The sequence below is a fragment of the Cricetulus griseus genome, chromosome 2 (genome assembly GCF_003668045.3).
Source record: "Cricetulus griseus strain 17A/GY chromosome 2, alternate assembly CriGri-PICRH-1.0, whole genome shotgun sequence".
NCBI lineage: Eukaryota > Metazoa > Chordata > Mammalia > Rodentia > Cricetidae > Cricetulus > Cricetulus griseus.
The window spans coordinates 32603921-32622579 of record NC_048595.1 but is presented as its reverse complement, the minus strand read 5'-3'; the positions used below and the strand labels follow the sequence as shown (position 1 = coordinate 32622579).

The 18659-nt window shown below is 37.9% G+C and overlaps 1 protein-coding gene across 6 annotated transcripts in view; it reads left to right on the top strand.

Moving 5' to 3' along the window:
* Foxj3 (forkhead box J3) overlaps nucleotides 1-18659 on the top strand; it is an 85878-nt gene that overhangs the window by 39534 nt on the left and 27685 nt on the right. For 4 of the 6 annotated variants that reach the window (XM_027399123.2, XM_027399122.2, XM_027399118.2 and 1 more), the window contains exons 4-5: nucleotides 7050-7124; nucleotides 15775-15858. In XM_027399123.2, the coding sequence (XP_027254924.1) occupies nucleotides 7050-7124; nucleotides 15775-15858 (159 nt within the window). The remainder of the gene's footprint in view (nucleotides 1-7049; nucleotides 7125-15774; nucleotides 15859-18659) is intronic. The other 2 variants (XM_035439659.1, XM_027399121.2) reach the window with 1 other exon arrangement.

The following is an 18659-nucleotide window of genomic DNA, read 5'->3' as shown; positions in this document are numbered from 1 at the left end:
AATGGGTTAGACAGAGCCTTAACATTTAGTTAAAACTCCCTTTCATGTAAGGGTATTGAAGGAGATTGCATTATGAATACTCTGTAATTGACTTACTTATAATCTGAAATAGAGGGAAAAATAAATTTTTTGTGTAAATCACTTTGCTAAGGAAGATTAACCCTATAAGTCATTAGGATGTAGGGTAACAAAAAACATTGAGGGAAAAAGGAAACCTTGAAACTAAGTGTAAGCAGTATTAATAATTGTGCCTAATCACATTGAAGAAACTGGTATTTGTATGTGTATGGATGTGCTTGCATGGATGGGTGTGGTGATATTTTGTTTATGCTATAACAAATAAAGCTTGCCTGAAGATCAGAGTGCAGACCTAGCCACACTAGTTAGCCACAGAGGCCAGGCAGTGGTAGCATACAACTTTAATCCCAGAAGTTGGGAGATAGAGGCAGATGGATCTCTTGTTAGTTCAAGGCCACTCTGAGCTACACGAAATTGATTCAGTTTAAGAGAGAAACAGAGCTCACACAAAGGTGATTCTAGCACTTGGGATCACACACCTTTAATCTCAACACTGGGGAGGTAGAGACAGGAGTGATACGGCTCGGTGGAGAGAGGAATATAAGATGGGAGGAGACAGGAGCAGCAGTCAGTCTGAAGCAGTCTGAGGAATAGTCAGTCAGTCTAAGGATAGAATCATCCCTTTGGTCTAAGCATTGGTAGAGGTAAGAACTCTAGTGGCTGGCTGCTCTGTTTTTCTGGTTCTTCAGCTTTCACTGCCTGATAGTTTTTATTACTAAGACTAAAGAGAATTTTTGCTATAAATGGGTACATGTGGAGGCTAGATATCTTCCATAGTCACTTCTTGAGGGTCTTTTTTATTGCATCTGGAGCTTGCTGTTTTGGCTAGGCTGGCTGGCCAGCAAACCTCCTGGAATCCTCCGGTCTCTGGCCCCCAGTGCTGGGATTACAAGTGTGCATTGCTGCACCTGGCTATTTTATTTGTATGCTGGGGATCCAAACTCAGGTCCTCATGCTTGTACAGCAGACACTATCCCAGCACCTTAGCTGACAATGACATACTTTCTCAGGATACAACTTAAGGTCAGGGATACACAGAGGAATTATGACTTTTACTCAGTAGATTTGTATTTGATGGTATTACTTGAGTAGAGGCATTCTGAATTTACTAACTCCCAACAAAGAACTTGGGAACAATTTTGAAACTGTTATGTGCCTGGCAGGTTACAGCAGATGAGCACATACTGATATATTCGACTTCTGCCCCCTCCCCTTCCCACACTCAAAATGGAAAAGAAGGATACAGGTAGACAAATCTACTGTTGATTGGATTAGAGGTGCCAGTTTAAAATAAAAAACAGTAGAGTGCTTTTAAATTTTAGATTCTTGGATTGAAACTTAAGAGATTTTGAATTAATTACTTTGGATGGAACCCAGAATCTATATTAATACATAATGAGGTTTAAAAAAAATTTGTTTTTATTTTATGTGTATGGGTGTTTTGTCTGCATGTTTGTCTGTTCTGTTCACCACTTGTGTGCCTGGTGCCTGTGGCATCCAGAAGAGTGTCAGATCTGGGACAAGAAATTTTAAAAATGTCTTTAAATGTAACCCCTCCCCCTTTGTTTGTTTGTTTGTTTGAGACAGGGTTTCTCTGTATATCCCTGGCTGTCCTGGAACTTGCTTTATAGATAAGGCTGGCCTTGGAACTTGAGGAGATCTGTCTGCCTCTGCCTCCTGAATCCTGGGATTAAAGGTGTGCATTGGCCATGTGCCTAGACAGGCACCCTTTCACTGAGTTATGTCACAGCTCTTTGCCTTATATTCATTAGAGATTATTCTTATATGTAATTGACCTCTCTCTCCCTCCTCTCTCTCTCTCTCTCTCTCTCTCTCTCTCTCTCTCTCTCTCTCTCTCTCTCTCTCTCAGAGACAGGGTTTCTCTGTGGCTTTGGAACTAGCTCTTGTAGACCAGGCTGGTCTCCAACTCACAGAACAGAGATCCGCCTGCCTCTGCCTCCCGAGTGCTGGGATTAAAGGCGTGCGACACCGCCTTCTCTTTTAATCATTTAAGATGTCACTTAGTTTCTGGCCCACATAGTTTTGAAGAAGCACACTGAAATTCTTATCTTTAGTTCTTCACACAGTCTTTTTTTCTCTCTACATTGCCTTCAAGATGTCTTCCGTTTCAGTTTTCAGCATTTTAACTATAATATACATAGTTGTGTAGTTTTTCCCACCTTATTTTCTGAGATAGTCTAGAACCTAGGTTGGCCTTGCACTCCTGATTCTTCTGCCTTTGCTTCACAAGTGCTGAGATTATAGGTTTGTTCCATCAGGCCCAGCTGGGGTGTAGGAGCGTGTGTGGGTCTGCACTTGCATGTGTGTGTGTTGGGAATCTATCCTAAGGTCTCATGCATGCCACACAAGCAGTCTTACCGCTGAGCTGTACCTTTGGCCCTTAGTATAGTTTTTGTTGTTGTTTTTCAAATTTTGTGTGATATTCTTGTGACATGCAGGTATCTTATATTGTTTTGTAAGATTTTTTATTTGTTTGAATTTTCATTTTGCCCATTTTTTTCTCTGTTTCAGGAGTCTTGTAAGAATTGTTTTTGTTTGTTTCAAGTCTGCAGCACATGTTGGTTATGTTGGGAAACATTTACTTTCCTGTCCTCAGGTTTCCCAGGCCTTTTTCTAGCATGTCCAATTTATTTATAAGCCTATCTGAGGGATTCTTTTTATCTTTTGGGGGGGTGGCATTGTTGGGGATCAAACCCAACCATGCCTAGTGTATGCTAGAAGGCTTCTTCTACTGAGCTATTTACCCCCTGGTATTTGTTTTTGTTTATTTTATCACTTATGTTTGTTTATTGTGGTTTCTACATCTCTATTAAAGTTCTTCATCTCTAAATGTGAATTTTTTTATTTCATTTTCCACTGGCTCCTTTAACATATTAACCATAAATAGAATTTGTTCTGACAATTATAAAATTTCATTTCTCTCTTAGCTGGGTTGTGTGGATTACTTTGTCTCTTGATAATGATGTCTTTCTTGCCTTTTTCTCATATACTCTTTGATGGAATACCAGGTAGATATGTAGAAGAACAGTAGAGATTGAAGTAGTGTTTTTATTTGTAAATGGACAAGCATCTTTTCCTTTTCCTCAGCTATTCATATGGCAGGCTCAGTCAGTCTTAGTAGATGGGCTGAATTTAGGTGGTGGTACCTGCTTATTCTTCCAGCAGTGTTTTCCTGTTGTACTTTTTCAGCAAGTGGTTGTATGCTAAAGAATCCCCCCTCCCGAATTTTCTCATCCTCTTAGATTTTAGGTGTTTAGATATAGCTTGACTATTTACAAGCAGGAGTATCATTCATATCTTTTGTCCTCCTCTGTTACCAGACTGCTGCTGTTACTCCGTGTTCTGCTAGTTCAAGCCAGAGTAGCTTTGTAGCTATAGTTGCTTTTGGATGGGAGTCTGCTCCTTCCTGAGACTTAGCAGACCCGTCTGTATGGTGTCAGTGTCAGTTTTTAGGATGCAGGGCAGCAGCAGCTTATACCTCTCCCAGAAGAAAAGGAGTTTGTATTTGTTTTTCCCATAGTATCAGTAGATTTTTCTTGGAGAAGGATTTCCTGTCACTATAGAAGTAGAGCTGCTTCATTTCCATTCTTCCCCCAAAAGTGATGAAGCCTTGCCAGAGTCCTATGGAGGTGAGATTTTGTTGCCATCACCTCAGACTTACAAAGGGAAAACCAAACCACACCAAAACAAAAACCCATATATGGCTGGGTGGTGGTTGTGTACATCCTTAATCCCAGCACTCAGGAGGCAGAAGCAGGTGGATCTCTGTGAGTTTGAGGCCAGCCTGGTGTACATAGTGAGTTCCAGGATAGCCAGGGCTACACAGAGAAATCTTCTCTTGAAACAGAGTTTTATTTTACCTCTTAAAAATTTTTTAAAAATTATTTATTTATTTATTTATTTATTTATTATGTGTACAGTGTTCTGTCTGCATGTACACCTGTAGGCCAGAAGAGAGCACCAAATCTCATTACAGATGGTTGTGAGCCACCATGTGGTTGCTGGGAATTGAACTCAGGACCTTTGGAAGAGCAGGCAGTGCTCTTAACTGCTGAGCCATCTCTCCAGCCCTGTATATATCTCTTGATAAAAAAATGTGTATAATACATTTTTGAGAAAATATTTTGAGATGTTATATTCTATATAGATAAATTTTGAAGAGGAAAATTCTACTGTATTTATTCTGAGACTAAAGAATTTTTAAAAAGTTTTTTGAGAATTTGATATGATGTATTTTGATCACATTCATCCCTATCTTCTTCTATCTTCCTACTCATTCAGCCTTACCCCATTCCTTTAATTAAAAAGCCAGTTTGAGTTGTCTGACTACTCTTGGATGTGGTGGAGTCTGCCTTAGAGTGTGGTCCATATACCAGGTGTCACTCCATTGAAGAAGACTGACTTTCCCTTCACTTCAGAGCAAGGACTTGGTGCTGACCTCTTCTCCTTGTTGGGATTTTGTCTGGCTTTGGCTTTTGTGGGTCTGCATGCTGAGTTCATACGTGCTTCTTCTGTCCTGTTGTGGCTGGAAAACACCATTTCCTTAAGTCATTTAACACCTCTGGCTCTTACAATCTTTTTGCTTCTTTTCTGCATAGATCCCTGAGTCTTGAGGAAGGAGTATGATATAGATTCCCCATTTAGGGCTAAGTACTCTGAATAGACTTCAGCATTTTATATTAAATAGAATTTAACGCTAACAAATATGACCTCCAAAGATAACCATTTTAAGTAGTGGCTAAATGCAATTGGAGCCCCTCTCTACTAAGTATTTGGCCATTTGAGGACAAACAAATAAAAGTTATTTGGGAATGGATTTTGGAGCATTTAGTTGCGAAAAAAGGGGGGCTTTGTGATATTTTCTGTTCAGAGTCGTTGTTCAGTCCCCTTTACTCATGAATAGATTGTTTCACAAACACTCCAGTTCTCTAAAGATGTCTTTCTGTCACCTAAGTTGGTGGTTCTTTTCTGCTACATTGAGGAATTTAGAACTTTTCCTGGCCTTCTGTACCCAGCATATCTGACTATGTTTTATTTTTTGATATTTTAATATATCCTGATCTTGTCCATTCTGAGCTCCCTCCTCCTCCCAGGCCCTCTTCCACCTTCACCTCCATGTCCTTGTCCTCCTCTTGTTTTAATAACCCACTGACCCAGTGTCTTGTCATGCAGTTTTTTCTGATACAGCTAGGACCTCATTTCGATATGCCTTTGTAATAGAGCAGTAGAATTCATTTTTGTTTCAGAGAATTGTTTTTTCTTTCATTTTTATCAGAGTGTATTGCAGAACAAAGGGTTTCATTATGCTTCTGTCCATACATATGTACTCTCTTCATATTCACCATCTCTGTTACTCTTCCTCAGTCCTATCCTCTTTAAAAAAAAAAAAAAAAGAAAAAAGAAAAAAAAAAAACTCTGAAGGGCTTTGTGAGTAAAGGCACTTGACCACCAAGCTTGTTGGCCTGACTTCCATCTCTGGGACCTCTGATGACAAGAGAGAACTGACTACCACAGCTGCCCTCCAACTTCCACACATGCACACTCATGCATGCATACATAAGTTAAATAAAGAAGAAATAGATGTCATTTTTTTTGGTGTAACTTTCCCAATAAGAAAAGAACAAGTTACCAGAGATATTCTTTTACCTATATTTAAAATGATCTACACATATTTTTTAATAATTAGCTGCTTAGTTAAAAAATATCTTTTCAAGGTGAAAGAAAAGGCCTCAGTTCATATAGATACAGGTAAATTGGTGTATTTACATCTATTTCAGAAAACATTATTCCAAGATGGCTGTAGCTGTTTGTGAAAACTGCAGTATTGTCATTTAAATGATATCTATATTTGCCTAATTTATGTAATTTAAGGTTCCGAACTATGTGTTTACCATATGATAGTTTGTTTTCTCCAAAAACGTTCTGATTCTGAGTTTACTTACACACGGTGCTGGAGAGTGAATCTGACTTGTGCATGCATATCTCTGGTCTTTAACACTTTAAGAAACTCACTTAAAAGTGGTAATATATGTACCTCATAAACCATTTGGACCTTGTAGGAAAGTAAAAAGAACATAGTTATCACCTAAAAGCCTATGATGTGGCATTCTGATTTATTTCCAAGAATAAATAAACACGTAAATAACCACGGTTAAGGGGTTGAAATTATGACTCAGAGGTTAAGAGCACTTGGTGTTCTTTGAGAAGACCTGGGTTCAGTTCCTAGTACCTACATGGTGGCTCAAAATCCATCTTCTGTAACTCCAGTTCCAGGATATCTGATGCCCTCTTCTGGCTTCTGTGTGCACCAGGCATGCCTGCATGTGGTGTACAGACATATGTGCAGGTAAAAACACTCACATATAGAATAAATCGTGCACACACAGTTAAAGCATGATATGTATACAGTTTGTTATTTAATATTTAGCATTGCATCATAGGCATCTTTCTGCACCAATAAAGTTCATAAGCAATTAAATGCTATATACATGTATATATATTATCAAATCTGCTAGGAATCAGTTCCAATAACCTTTTATTTACAATATGCTATATCTAATTTGAAAACCAGAAAAGTTTAGCTTTGATGCTCATTTACTTAACATTTATTATAAATTTATGTGTAAGTATGTAAGTCTGTATAGGTATGTGTGTGTGGGTGCTCTTAGAGACCAGAGCAGGGCATAGGATTCTCTGAAGCTGGAGTTACAGTGGATTGTGAGTTGCCTGATTTGGGTGCTGAGAATCAAACTCAGGTCTTCTGCAAGTGCAGTAAGCACTCTCATCCACTAAGCCAACTTTCCAGTCCCTGGAGCATATTTTAAAAGTTAGCTCTATTTGTAAATGTATTCCAATTCATAGAAATACAAAGGTTTCTTTGTTTTTAAAGATGGAGTAATTTTTTTAAAATACTTCATTGACCCAACAATGGTTTTCTTCTTTAATTTCAGAATTCCATACGACATAATTTGTCACTGAACAAATGTTTCCTTAAAGTGCCTCGATCCAAGGATGATCCCGGAAAGGTAGGACATTTTCTTAAATTGACAAGATATGTCTCTTGGCACATAGTTCATTGATCAGGAGGGTTTTTTTGGGGGGGTTAAACAGCAAGTACTCCTGCTCACTCTGGCTTAGGTGGTATATGTTAAGGACCAGCTCTTTTGAGACAGGGTCTCACTATATATCTGTGACTATCCTGGAATTCTCAGAGATCTACCTGCTTGTGCCTCCTGACTGCTGCAATCAAGTGCTTTGCCACCCCAGGCGCTTCCCCCTTCCCCCCAAGCTTGAGAGCTCCTTTAAAGTAATAAGCCATCTAGAGCTTGTCATTGACAGCTTGCCTTGCTTTACCTGGCTTTTGCTTGGTTGTTTTCTTTGTGTGGTATGTGGACTAGTGGAATCTAATCTGATATTGAGCTGCTTGTTAGGAACCTGTAGTGGATTAGCTGTTACTGTCTGGGTTAGAACTGTGCACCTGGCAAGTAGAAAAGTGCTCTAATGAAATAAAAGCTCGTTTCTAGTCTATTCTCGTAGTTGCTTTATTATCTCCTGATAGAATTACAGTTTCAGGGTTGCAACCAGAGGGTACTGTCCTTCCCCATTTAGTAACTGTGCAACAGTAGTGTAGCTACCGCTTGCTAGAGTCAGTTCAAACTTTATCTAAAGCTTAGATTGCTAGGTTGGATCATGCTTGGTTGTCAAATAAATACCTAGATTTGTACTATGAGCCAGTTGTGACTGTTGGCAAGATAATGTTCTTATTTAATGATTAGTGTCTGTTCTTTGTTAGAAGATATCCTTTTCAATTTCATTTGCAGTTTAGCTCCTTCATGGCTTACTGTGAAGATTATGTTTCCTAAGCATGTCTTTCATATGGTCTTGTACAGTTCTTTCCCTCTCCTCTTGGCTTATTACTGTTTATCCTTCAAGATTAAGCTCTCATACTACTATACGGAAGCGTGTTTTCTCTCACTGTAGCCACTGTTATGTCAGCTCCTAAACTGGTCTGAGTTTTAGGGCTTTCGGTCTCTGTTTACAGAATCACAAAGACAGCCAGCAGTCTTTGAGAAATGATGACCATCGTATTTATCTATAGAGTCTAAATTTTTGAATCATATTTATCTTGTTCACTGTTGAACCCTAGTTGCTTGCACAATGGCATTGAGGAGGCACGCCTGTTAAAAAGCATACTGTATCTTCATTTTTTCTTGAAGCCTGAACTCTTAAGCAGCACTTTTGAGGATTTGCTCTCCCAGAGGCTTTCATTATGTTCTAATAGATGGTTATAATAGTCTTACTTTTTACTTAGGCTCGTAACTCTAGCATTGTGAGTAGGAATTGATCATGAGAGTTTTCTTTCCTTTAAAATAGGCTTGTCTTAAAGAGCTAGTTGTTTTTTAATATCCCTTACAACAATTTTTTTTCCCTTTTAAAGACAGACTCTTACTATATAGTCCTGACTGGCCTAGAACTAGCTATATAGATGAATTCACAGAGATCTGCCTGCATCTGCTTCCCTTTCCAAGTGCTAGGGTTTAAAATTGTGTATGACCACCTGGCAATTTTCATAGTTAGTATATGAATCAGGTTAAACTATTTTTAAAAGACAAATAATTTAAAATCTATGAAGGCACTAATTGGATTTCATAAACATTTGATTCTGATTTAACTTTTTAAAAATTTGTTTATTTCTGTGTTTTGCGACAGGTTTTACTATATAGCCCTGCTGGTCTGGTGGTGTTTGCAGTGGAGACTAGGCTGGCCTTGAACTTGTGTAGGCCTCTGTCTCCACAGGGCTGGAATTGCAAGCATGTGCCATCATGCCTAGTTCTAACTTTTTTTTTCTTTCAGATTTTTTTTTTATTTGAATTAGAAACAAGATTGTTTTATACGACAATCCCAGTTCCCTTCTCCCTCCTGTCCTCCCCTACTACCCCCCCCAACTAAATCACATATCCTTTCTGCTCCCCCTGGATGGTGAGGCCTTCCATAGGGTGTCATCAGAGTCTATCATATCCTTTGGGATAGCGCATAGGCCCACCCCCGTGTGTCTTGGCTCAGGGAGTATTCCTCTATATAGAATGGGCTCCCAAAGTCCACACCTATGCTAGGGATAAGTACTGAACTACTGCAGGAGGTCCTGTAGATTTCCGAGGTTTCCTCAATGAAATCCATGTTCCTGGGGGTCTGGATCAGTCCCATGCTGGTATCCCAGCTATCAGTCTAGGGAGCAAGAGTTCCCCGATGTTCAGGTCAGTTGTTTCTGTGGGTTTCACCAGCATGGTCTGGACCCCTTTTCTCTTCACTCGTCCTTGTCTGCATCTGGATTCCAGTTCAGTTCAGTGATTAGTTGTGGGTGTCTGCTTCTACTTCCACCAGTTGCTGGATGAGTGCTATCAGGTGGCAGTCATCAATCTCGTTATCAGGGGAGGGCATTTAAGGTAGCCTCTCCTCTGTTGCTTAGATTATTAGCTGGTGTCATCTTTGTAGATCTCCAGACATTTCCCTATTGCCTAATTTCTCTGTAAACCTAAAATGTCTTCCTCTATTATGGTATCTCCACTAGTTCTAACTTTTTTTTTTTTGGTTTTTCGAGACAGGGTTTTTCTGTTGCTTTAGAGGCTGTCCTGGAACTAGCTCTTGTAGACCAGGCTGATCTCGAACTCACAGAGATCCGCCTGCCTCTGCCTCCCGAGTGCTGGGATTAAAGGCGTGCACCACCACCAACGCCCGGCTAGTTCTAACTTTTAAAGGGAGTAAATAATCATTAAAATTAATACCTGATTTCTAACTTTAATGTAACTAAATTGGAAGGCCATTAAATACTTGGCTGCCAGTTTAATTTTTCTTTATGCACAGAAAATAAACCCTTTCCTTCTTTAAATAATATCATGGAGTAACGCTGATTTTAAAAAATGTAGGTTTCATTTTGCAGTTATCTTTTGGGCCTAGGTTATCTCAAAATGTAGTTTTAAGTACAGAGGGACTGAAAAAATGCCTCCATTGTTAAGTATGTGTACCACTTTTTAGGGGACCTTAGTTCAGTTCCCAGCACTTGTATTAGGCATCTCACACCCACCTGTAACTTCAGGGGATCCAACACCCTCTTCCTCCAACACCATAGATCCTTGGCCTCCATGGACATCTATACTCATGTGCACAAACCCATACACTGCCACATATAGATAACACAATTAAAGAGAATCTTTTTTTTTTTTAAGATTTTATTTATTTATCATGTATACAGTCTTCTGCCTGCATGCCAGATCTCATTCAAGATGGTTGTGAGTCACCATGTGGTTGCCGGGAATTGAACTCAGGACCTAAAGAGAATCTTAAAAAAAAAAAAAAAAAAAAATAGAGTTGAATAATACTGAGAGGTAAGAGCTTTTAGCTTTTACCATTTGTCTCTAGTTTTAATGTTTTATATTCATCAAACCTGCCATTGCTCTTATTAATTTATTTAATCTCACAATCTAGGTTTATATGATATTACTACTTTCACTTGGGTTCCTAAAGCTAGATTTGAGTAGTAGCCATTGTTCTTATTATGGTTAGAAGTTAATGTTGTGAAGTTGGTCTTATAAGTAATACATTTCTGTGAATACAATCATTTTTATGTGCTAAAGTTTATTTATTTTAGGGTGTATGGGTGTTTTATCTGCATATAAGTCTGTTTATCACATGTGTGCCTGGTGCCCCATATCAGAAGAGGTTGTTGAATCCCATGTGATTGTAGTTACAGGTTGTGAACCTCCATGTTAATGCTGGGAATTGAACCTAGGGTCCCCTTTTAAGAGCAGCCAGTGCTCTTAACCTCTGAAACATCTCTCCAGCCCCTTTAAGAGATTGAATGAAATAATTACTTTAGAAGAAAACAAAATTCCATTGCTTTTAAAATGTTTTTGAAACTTCAGTGTTATTCCACTTTGTAAGAGAGAGATAATTAGGTTCAAGGCCAAGGTACTCCTTGTTCATATTCAGTTTGGAGTTAGAGACAGCTGGCTATTCTGGTTACATTTACTTAGCTGTTTCAGAAGGCTAGATTAAACTAATTTAAAGAGGAATACTTCATGAAGAACTACATACAACTGGCTCTTCAGTTTTTCATTAGGAATGTCTCCACTCATTTCTTTGGTTCTCCCTCCCTTCCATTCATTCATTCATTCATTCATTCATTCATTCATTCATTCACTTTTGGAGACATGGTTTCTCTGTGATTGTCCTGGAACTTGCTCTGTAGACCAGGCTGGCCTTGACCTCCAAGATCTGCTTGCCTCTGCCTCCTGAGTGTTGGAATTAAAGGTGTGTACCACCTCCACCTACTTTGATGACTTTTTTTTTTTTTTTTTTTTAAGGTCAGTTAATGGCAGAGGTTATGTTATTTTAGTAGCTTCAGAATTTTGCCTCTGTGTTGCTGCCACTTCTTCCAAGCAATCTGTGATAAGCACAGAGGCTTAGAATGAATGCTGAACAGGTAAAGCTCACTTGTTTGTAGTGAATGCCTTTTCCCTACTTGTCTTTCTTGAGGGGAGGCCAAAATGTTGGTTAAGTTTGGGTATTTATAAAAAAGTTTTTTGTTGTTGTTATTTTGTTGTATTTAGTGTTTCCTGGCATTTGAGAAGCTTTTCCAAAATCACACTCACCACAGTGAGAGAAAATCATTGAGCCAAGGAGGGATGGGAGTAGATTTGATTTGTGGTATAGAATGGAGTTTTTTTTTTTTTTTGTTTTTTGTTTTGTTTTTTTTAAAATCTCTTACAGTCTTACTAGCTCTGGTCTTGAGTCATTAGGCCAAAGAGGTAAAAGTAACTGACTAAACATCTTTGCATGGTATAGCTTCCTGTTCACTGTGTTGCCAAGGAAGTATAAAAAGCAGCCTCTACCTGAAGTGCTTGTTGAATTACTTGCTTGGTCACGTAAGAAGTCTGTTTTCCCTCAAAGACCATACTGTTACTGTTTTTGTTTTGTTTTGTTTTGTTTTGTTTTTTTTAAAGAAACACAAAATGAAATTTATTTTGCTCCATAACTATTCTCTTAGGAGAACAAATTTCTTTTTGTTTTCCCTGAGTTGGAGTCCTTTCTCCATGTCTGCATTTTTTGCTTAAGAAAAAAAAATTTTTTTTTCTGTTTGCTTGCATGTAGCTCAGAGTACCATGTTTGTGTCTGGTGCCCAAGAAAGCCAGAAGAGGGCTTTGGGTCTCCTGGGACTGGAGTTACAGACTATTGTGAACTTCTGGAAGAGCAGCCAGTGCTCTGAGTCGGTTTTAAACATGATAGGTGTCTTCTGTTTCATGGTTTAGTCTGTTTTTCAACCTGGTTCTTTCTTCAGTTCAGAAGAATACTTCAATCTGAAAGGAATCAAAGGATTATTGGGAGTAGCTTCAACTTGTAGCATGAATAACAGTATACTATTAACTAGTCTAACAACTAAGAAGTTGGATTCTACCTGCTTGTTCTGGGGCATTAATTACATACAGTTAATTCATAAGAGGAGCTTAGTGTAAAATGATGGTGGAAAAAAACAGCCTGAGAATAGAAGGTCACCATGGTTCTGAATATTTTGGTCTCATCTTGTTTGGTAAAGAAACAAACTTAGCTGCTTATAGAAGCTTTGGAAATTTCATAGATTGTAATTTTTTTTTTTAAATTCTATTCTCTGACTTAGTATAAAGGAGAATAACACAGTTTAACTGCATTATTTTCGGAGGAAATTTTTTGGGGACATCAGGTAGTGATGTAATTGTAGATTATTGTTATTCACTGATAATTCCATTTGGAACATCTTACTTTTTAAAACAGTTCTTAAGGAATCAGGTATTTGTCCCAAAGAAGGGAGACAAAAGTCTTCTTTAACACCATTCTTAAAAAAGTCCATGCATATCGTTTGTGAGGAAGTGGGCTGCTTCTCTGTCTCTTTATATAAAGCCAGAGAGAAAACAGGACACAAGGCTAACCAAGAGTGTGGTTGTATAAAAAGGAAGACATCCTATTAATGGAGTAAGAAAACCCTCCACAGGAGTTTGTAAATGATGCTTTCCAGTTTGCTGTTTCTGACATATTTGAGTAGATATAGTGGTTTTAAGTCATTGTAGCTAAGAGCCCAGTTGCCATCTGAAATAGGACATAATCGAGTTTAGTTGAAGGAGCAATTTGAACAGGTAAGTCAGTGATTAAAGAATTAATAGCACTTAGGAGGCTGAGGCCAACCTGAGCTAAGGTTGGAGGGATTGCTCAGCCCTGCTTGCTGCTCTTGCAGGGAGACCCAAGTTCAGTTTCTAGCACTCACATCTGATGGCTCACAACTGCCCATTAAGTAACTCTAACTCCAGGGATTCTAGCAACCTCTTCTGGCCTCCATGGGTACCCACTGGCACTTAGGCATTCATATATAAAAATAAAATATTTGAATATTAAAAGCCAACATTAATAATAGTTATTCCACTGATTTAAAGGACTCAGAAGATAGAGCTTCCATCCCAGCATTAAATAGCATGCTATGTAATACTTTGTTGTGCCCCCTTTCCAGTCTATTTTATAAAATATTTAACCTGAAAGTTAATTTTTATGGCTATAAATGATAATCACTTCACTTTACAATTCTAGAAAATTTGAGAAGCATATAGTGTAATCATTATGATTAAGATGTATTTTATTCTGTCCTTTGAGAAGTTGGCTCCCCCTTTTCGAGACTCTAGCAATCACTAATGTGTTTTCTGTTTCTTAGAATTTTGTCTTTTTCAGATTGGTATGTAATAGGACTCATAGTACACAGTCTTTTTAGTTGACCCTTAAAAAAAATTAGCACGATGCTTTTGAGATTCATCCGTGTTGCTGGCACAACAGTTTGTTCCATCTTGCTACATGTATTCCATCCTATGGATTTCTCACAGGAAGTAGGAAACAAATGACCTATGAGAGTTGTTGCTATTATTAGGTCATCAAATTCCTTTCTTTTAGGCTTAGACCAGATAGTGATAAATATTGAGATGAAAAAAAAAAACAAAACAAAAACAAAACTAATAGTCATATTAAATCCACTAGTGGTTATATCAAGCTGTCTTTTTTTTAGCAGGTTACATATTAAAAACAGGTGAGCTGTGTATCTCTTAGACATTCAGAATGATATAGAAAAACTTTTTCAATGTAAAAAATTGTGAAAGAATTAAGTTAGGGTACTGATTAAGTAAAAGTATCTTAAGTACTTTTAACATTTAGAATAGTCATTTATTAAATCAATATGGTAATTGCATATTTTAAATCTATTGTTAGTTCTAGTTTAGAAGTAAATTACTTAGCTGTCCCTCTAGACATTATTTACTTAATTTGATAATTAATGCGATGAAATCTGCATTTGTTCCAGAAACATGTTCCAGGAACCTAAGTTGGCATTGGGATAATTGTTTATAAATTTCATTCATTCAGCCAGCCAAGCAGCCTGTCTTTGAGTGCCCACTGTGTTTGATCATTAATAGTCTCCTTTGTGGTTGAAGAGAGTAGCTTTGGTGCTTAAAGTAAACACTTTTGAGAGAAAGATGATGTTGTTTATTACATTGAAGCAGTGGGAGTAAACCAGACACAAGCTGGCAGATATGATTGCTTTTTATATGGGAATGCTTATTGCAGCAGCACCCTAAGATGCTGTGAGCAAGGTGAATGGCCACATAGAAACTGGGAATGAGAAAGAACAGATTTTGATGTGATACAAAACTATGGATGTCAGGGTTGGAAAGGGTCTGCTTTCATTTTTGAAGTTCTTGAGATAGATGGCTATCAAGAGCTAAGGAAGAGCAGGAACTGAACATATGCTTGGCAATGGGAATTGTTCTCTCTGGAATATAAAGCTATGACTATTTCTACCTAATCACATAACAACATTTTCTTCCCTCCCCTCCCCTCCACACAGTTTTTAAATGAAAAATAATAAAGTAAGAATGAGTCACACTGCCGGGTGGTGGTGATGCACGCCTTTAGTCCCAACACTCGAGAGGCAGAGGCAGGTGGATCTATATGAGTTTGAGGTCAGCCTGGTTTACAGAGTGAGTTTCAGGACAGGCTCCAAAGCAATACAGAGAAACCCTGTCTTGAAAAACCAAAAGGAAAGGAAGGAAGGAAGGAAGGAAGGAAGGAAGGAAGGAAGGAAGGAAGGAAGGAAGGAAGGAAGAAAGACGGACGAGTCATGTACTAAAAGCACATTTGTCTGTGGTTTCTTCTTGATTCAGTAGTGGCAGGAACCTTTGAATTAGATCTGTAGCTGTGGTCTCTTCTCTAGTAACTCAGCTGTATGCATCCTTTTTCTCAGTTTAAAATTAGAGTTGTTTGGTGGGGTTGTGCATACCTGTAATCGCAACTGTTCATGAACCTGAAGCAGGCAGACTCCAAGGATGAGGCCCACTTGGGTAACTTGATGAGATCCTGTTTCAAGATGACTGTCAGAATGGGCTAGAGGTGTAGCTAGCAGTGGGGAGGGGAGCCTTTCCTGGCAGGTGTGAGTCCTGGAGCTCAGCCACTGGGAGGGACCACCAACACAAATGAGCAGCTTCGTGTCTTCCCATGTTTTTGTCTGTTATATTTGCAAAATGTTTGGTTCTGGAGAAGATTATAAATATTTCTTTAAATGTTTTAAAGTTTACTGTAATACACAATTAATATCATTTATTTCTTTATCTTTAGGGTTCTTACTGGGCAATAGACACCAATCCGAAGGAAGATACACTGCCTACTCGGTCAAAGAAGAGGGCACGATCTGTTGAACGGGTAAAGCCCCTTATGATTCATGACTGTTATGCATATCAGAACCCAGTAGATCAGGTGTAATCACAAGCAAAGTAAAGTTTTGTTTTATACTGTTGTGTAATTTCAGACCCATTTTGTTTGATCTTCACCTTAGAGCAAGGGAGGCAGCTTAAGAATTGCTTGAAAGACACACCTGCTGTGTGAGACTCACACTCAGGCACCCGAGTTTTAGTCTGGTAGCTTTGCTCTGCACCTCCTACACTGAGGATTGGTTTTAAATAACAGGCATTTCACAGATGCTCTTCCTGGTTACATCAGATTTTCTCCTTGTCCTCACCTTGTCCTTTTCCCTACTTTCATCCATATAGCAGTCACTTATTATACCTGTGTTGGTATGAATCCATGATTAAAGCTAATTTCTAAGAACAAAAGACTTTTGGTTGATAGTTCAGTTATGTGTGTTTTAATACATGGAGTGAGCTGCCACCACTGTATGTTGACTGCATCTCAGTTTTCCTCACCCTTTGTACAGTTGCAGCATTTCAGCTCAACATCCATACTCATTCTTTTTGCTGTTGGACTAGCTTCATGTGTTTACTACTTAGTAAAGCCTTTCCTAGTGTTTGCATTTGTGGTGGTGTAGAATTTTTATAAAGTTCTTTTATAAAATTACATATACTTTATAGTAATTTTTTTCCTGTATTTTTCTCCTTTACTGGGCTAATCTCTCCTTAAAGACAAAGAAAAGATGTATTCAAGTCTTTAACATTAGTGTATCACACAGCCTGCAGTGGATAGTAGGTGTTTGCAGAGTAGATCAGGAAGGAAACATGTAATGTGTTGTGAAATAAATTTGACGTGACTGTCTATTGCTGGAATATAATTTCTTCCCCTCAAAGATAAGGACCAAGGCTATATATTATGAGTTTCTGTCTTAATAAAAGAATCAGAACCTCAGATTAGGTTTGAATCAGGGTCACATGAGGCATGGCCACAGAAGAGCTTAGATATTGGAACCAGGTATCAACTTAAAATTCAATATGAATTTTGGAGCCTCAGTTGTTTGTTTCTTAAATGAACTAGGGTTTAAGAAGATAGGCTTAGTATCTGGGTATGTATAATACAAAGCATTTAATGTCCGTTGGCAGAAGTTTGAAGGAAGGGAAAATTTGTTCACAGTGTTTAGCCCATGACATTATCAAGCAGTTTGGATGAATAAGATGAAGGGGCTGAGAAGTTGTGGCTTTGTTTTGTTTTTTTCTGTTTTATTTCTTTGGAAGTTACTGAAGTTTGAATTTATTTTTGGAAGTTGGAGTTGGTAATAGGGTTGGCAACTTTGCACGCTTTTTGGATGTTAATCCTCTCTTTTACTCGGTCATTCATAGAGAAACTTTGTTTACTTTTAAGAGTTCCAGACTTTCCCCAGACTGTTGACAGTTGTATTGTCATAGTCTAAAGAAACAGAAGATTCAAGGTGTTCAAGAAGTGGGTGCTCTTGAATGTGAAATTTAGACATAATTGTCCTTTTTTTGGGGGGAAGTAATGAAGTTGAAATACTTGTAATTTTGGTGAAGAAAACTAAATTGTGTACAGTTAGGAATTATTTACATTGAATTAAGACATGAACTGGAAGGTGGACAGATAATTTGAAAAGGTTAAAAATCACTTAATTTTATTCATAATTTTTCGTGTATGTATGGGGACAGGGAACCCAAGTATAAGAGCAGGCACGTATGTGTGTGTAGGTCACAGGACAAATTTGGGGATTTGTTTTGTCCTTCTACCACAGAGTCTGGGGATTAAGTTAGGCCATCAGGTTTCAGTGGAAAGTAAAAACCTGGTGAGCCATCCTGCTGACCCAAGAAGACTTTCTTCTAGAAGATAGTCTGTATCTGGCCATGTTTTTAAGATTGTCATGATATTATTTGTGACTCAGTTTCTCAGTTGAGTTTGAGAAAGGTAAGGATGTGTTTAAGGAAAAGGTAAAAGTGAGCAGAGGAAGGAATGCCAGCTTACATCCTTCCTCTTAGCTGTAGAATGGAAGAAATATTTAAGTTACGCAAGAACACTACTTGGGACGTACTGCATGTTGCTTCCAATGTATGTTTGTAAACAAAATCTTCTAGGGGTTTTAAAACAAATCCTGTACATAGTTGAAGGTTTCTAATGACTAGGTAGGAGAAACTATATCTATCTATCTATCTATCTATCTATCTATCTATCTATCATCTATCCATCCATCCATCCATAATTAAAGGATAGTTTGTGTACAGTTAAATGCATAAAGTTTTATAACTTGAATATTTCAGTACTTTACTACTTGTGAAATTTCAAACGAAATCTATCATTTCCATACATTTTCCCATGTAGGCTACCACTAATCTGAGGAAAAAGCATGTCTTGATATTAATTCCAACTTTGGATGGGATTTTAGTTTTCAGCATAAAGGGCTTGCATATTTCTAGTTAGAGTTAATCCTGAATATTTTGTTTCATAATGCTATTATAAATTGAGTTTTAAACATTTCCAGTTGATTTTGCAAGCATATAAATTTGTTTTGTTTATTGATTTTTGAGGGGGCGTCTATTAGCCTTTTATGTTATGATATTGTTAGTTGTGATTATTATTTTAAATGACCTGGAATACTCTCTGAATAATTGGATCATCTATGAATACTGACAGTTTTCCTTTCCTTCCAGTTCTCTGAGTCTTGCTCTTTTGTTCCTATTTGATATTTGCTGCTTTTTTTTTTGAGCATTTTTTAGCATATATTTTAGTGTTCTGTGCTAATTTACTTATAGACTTTTAAAACTATATCAAAT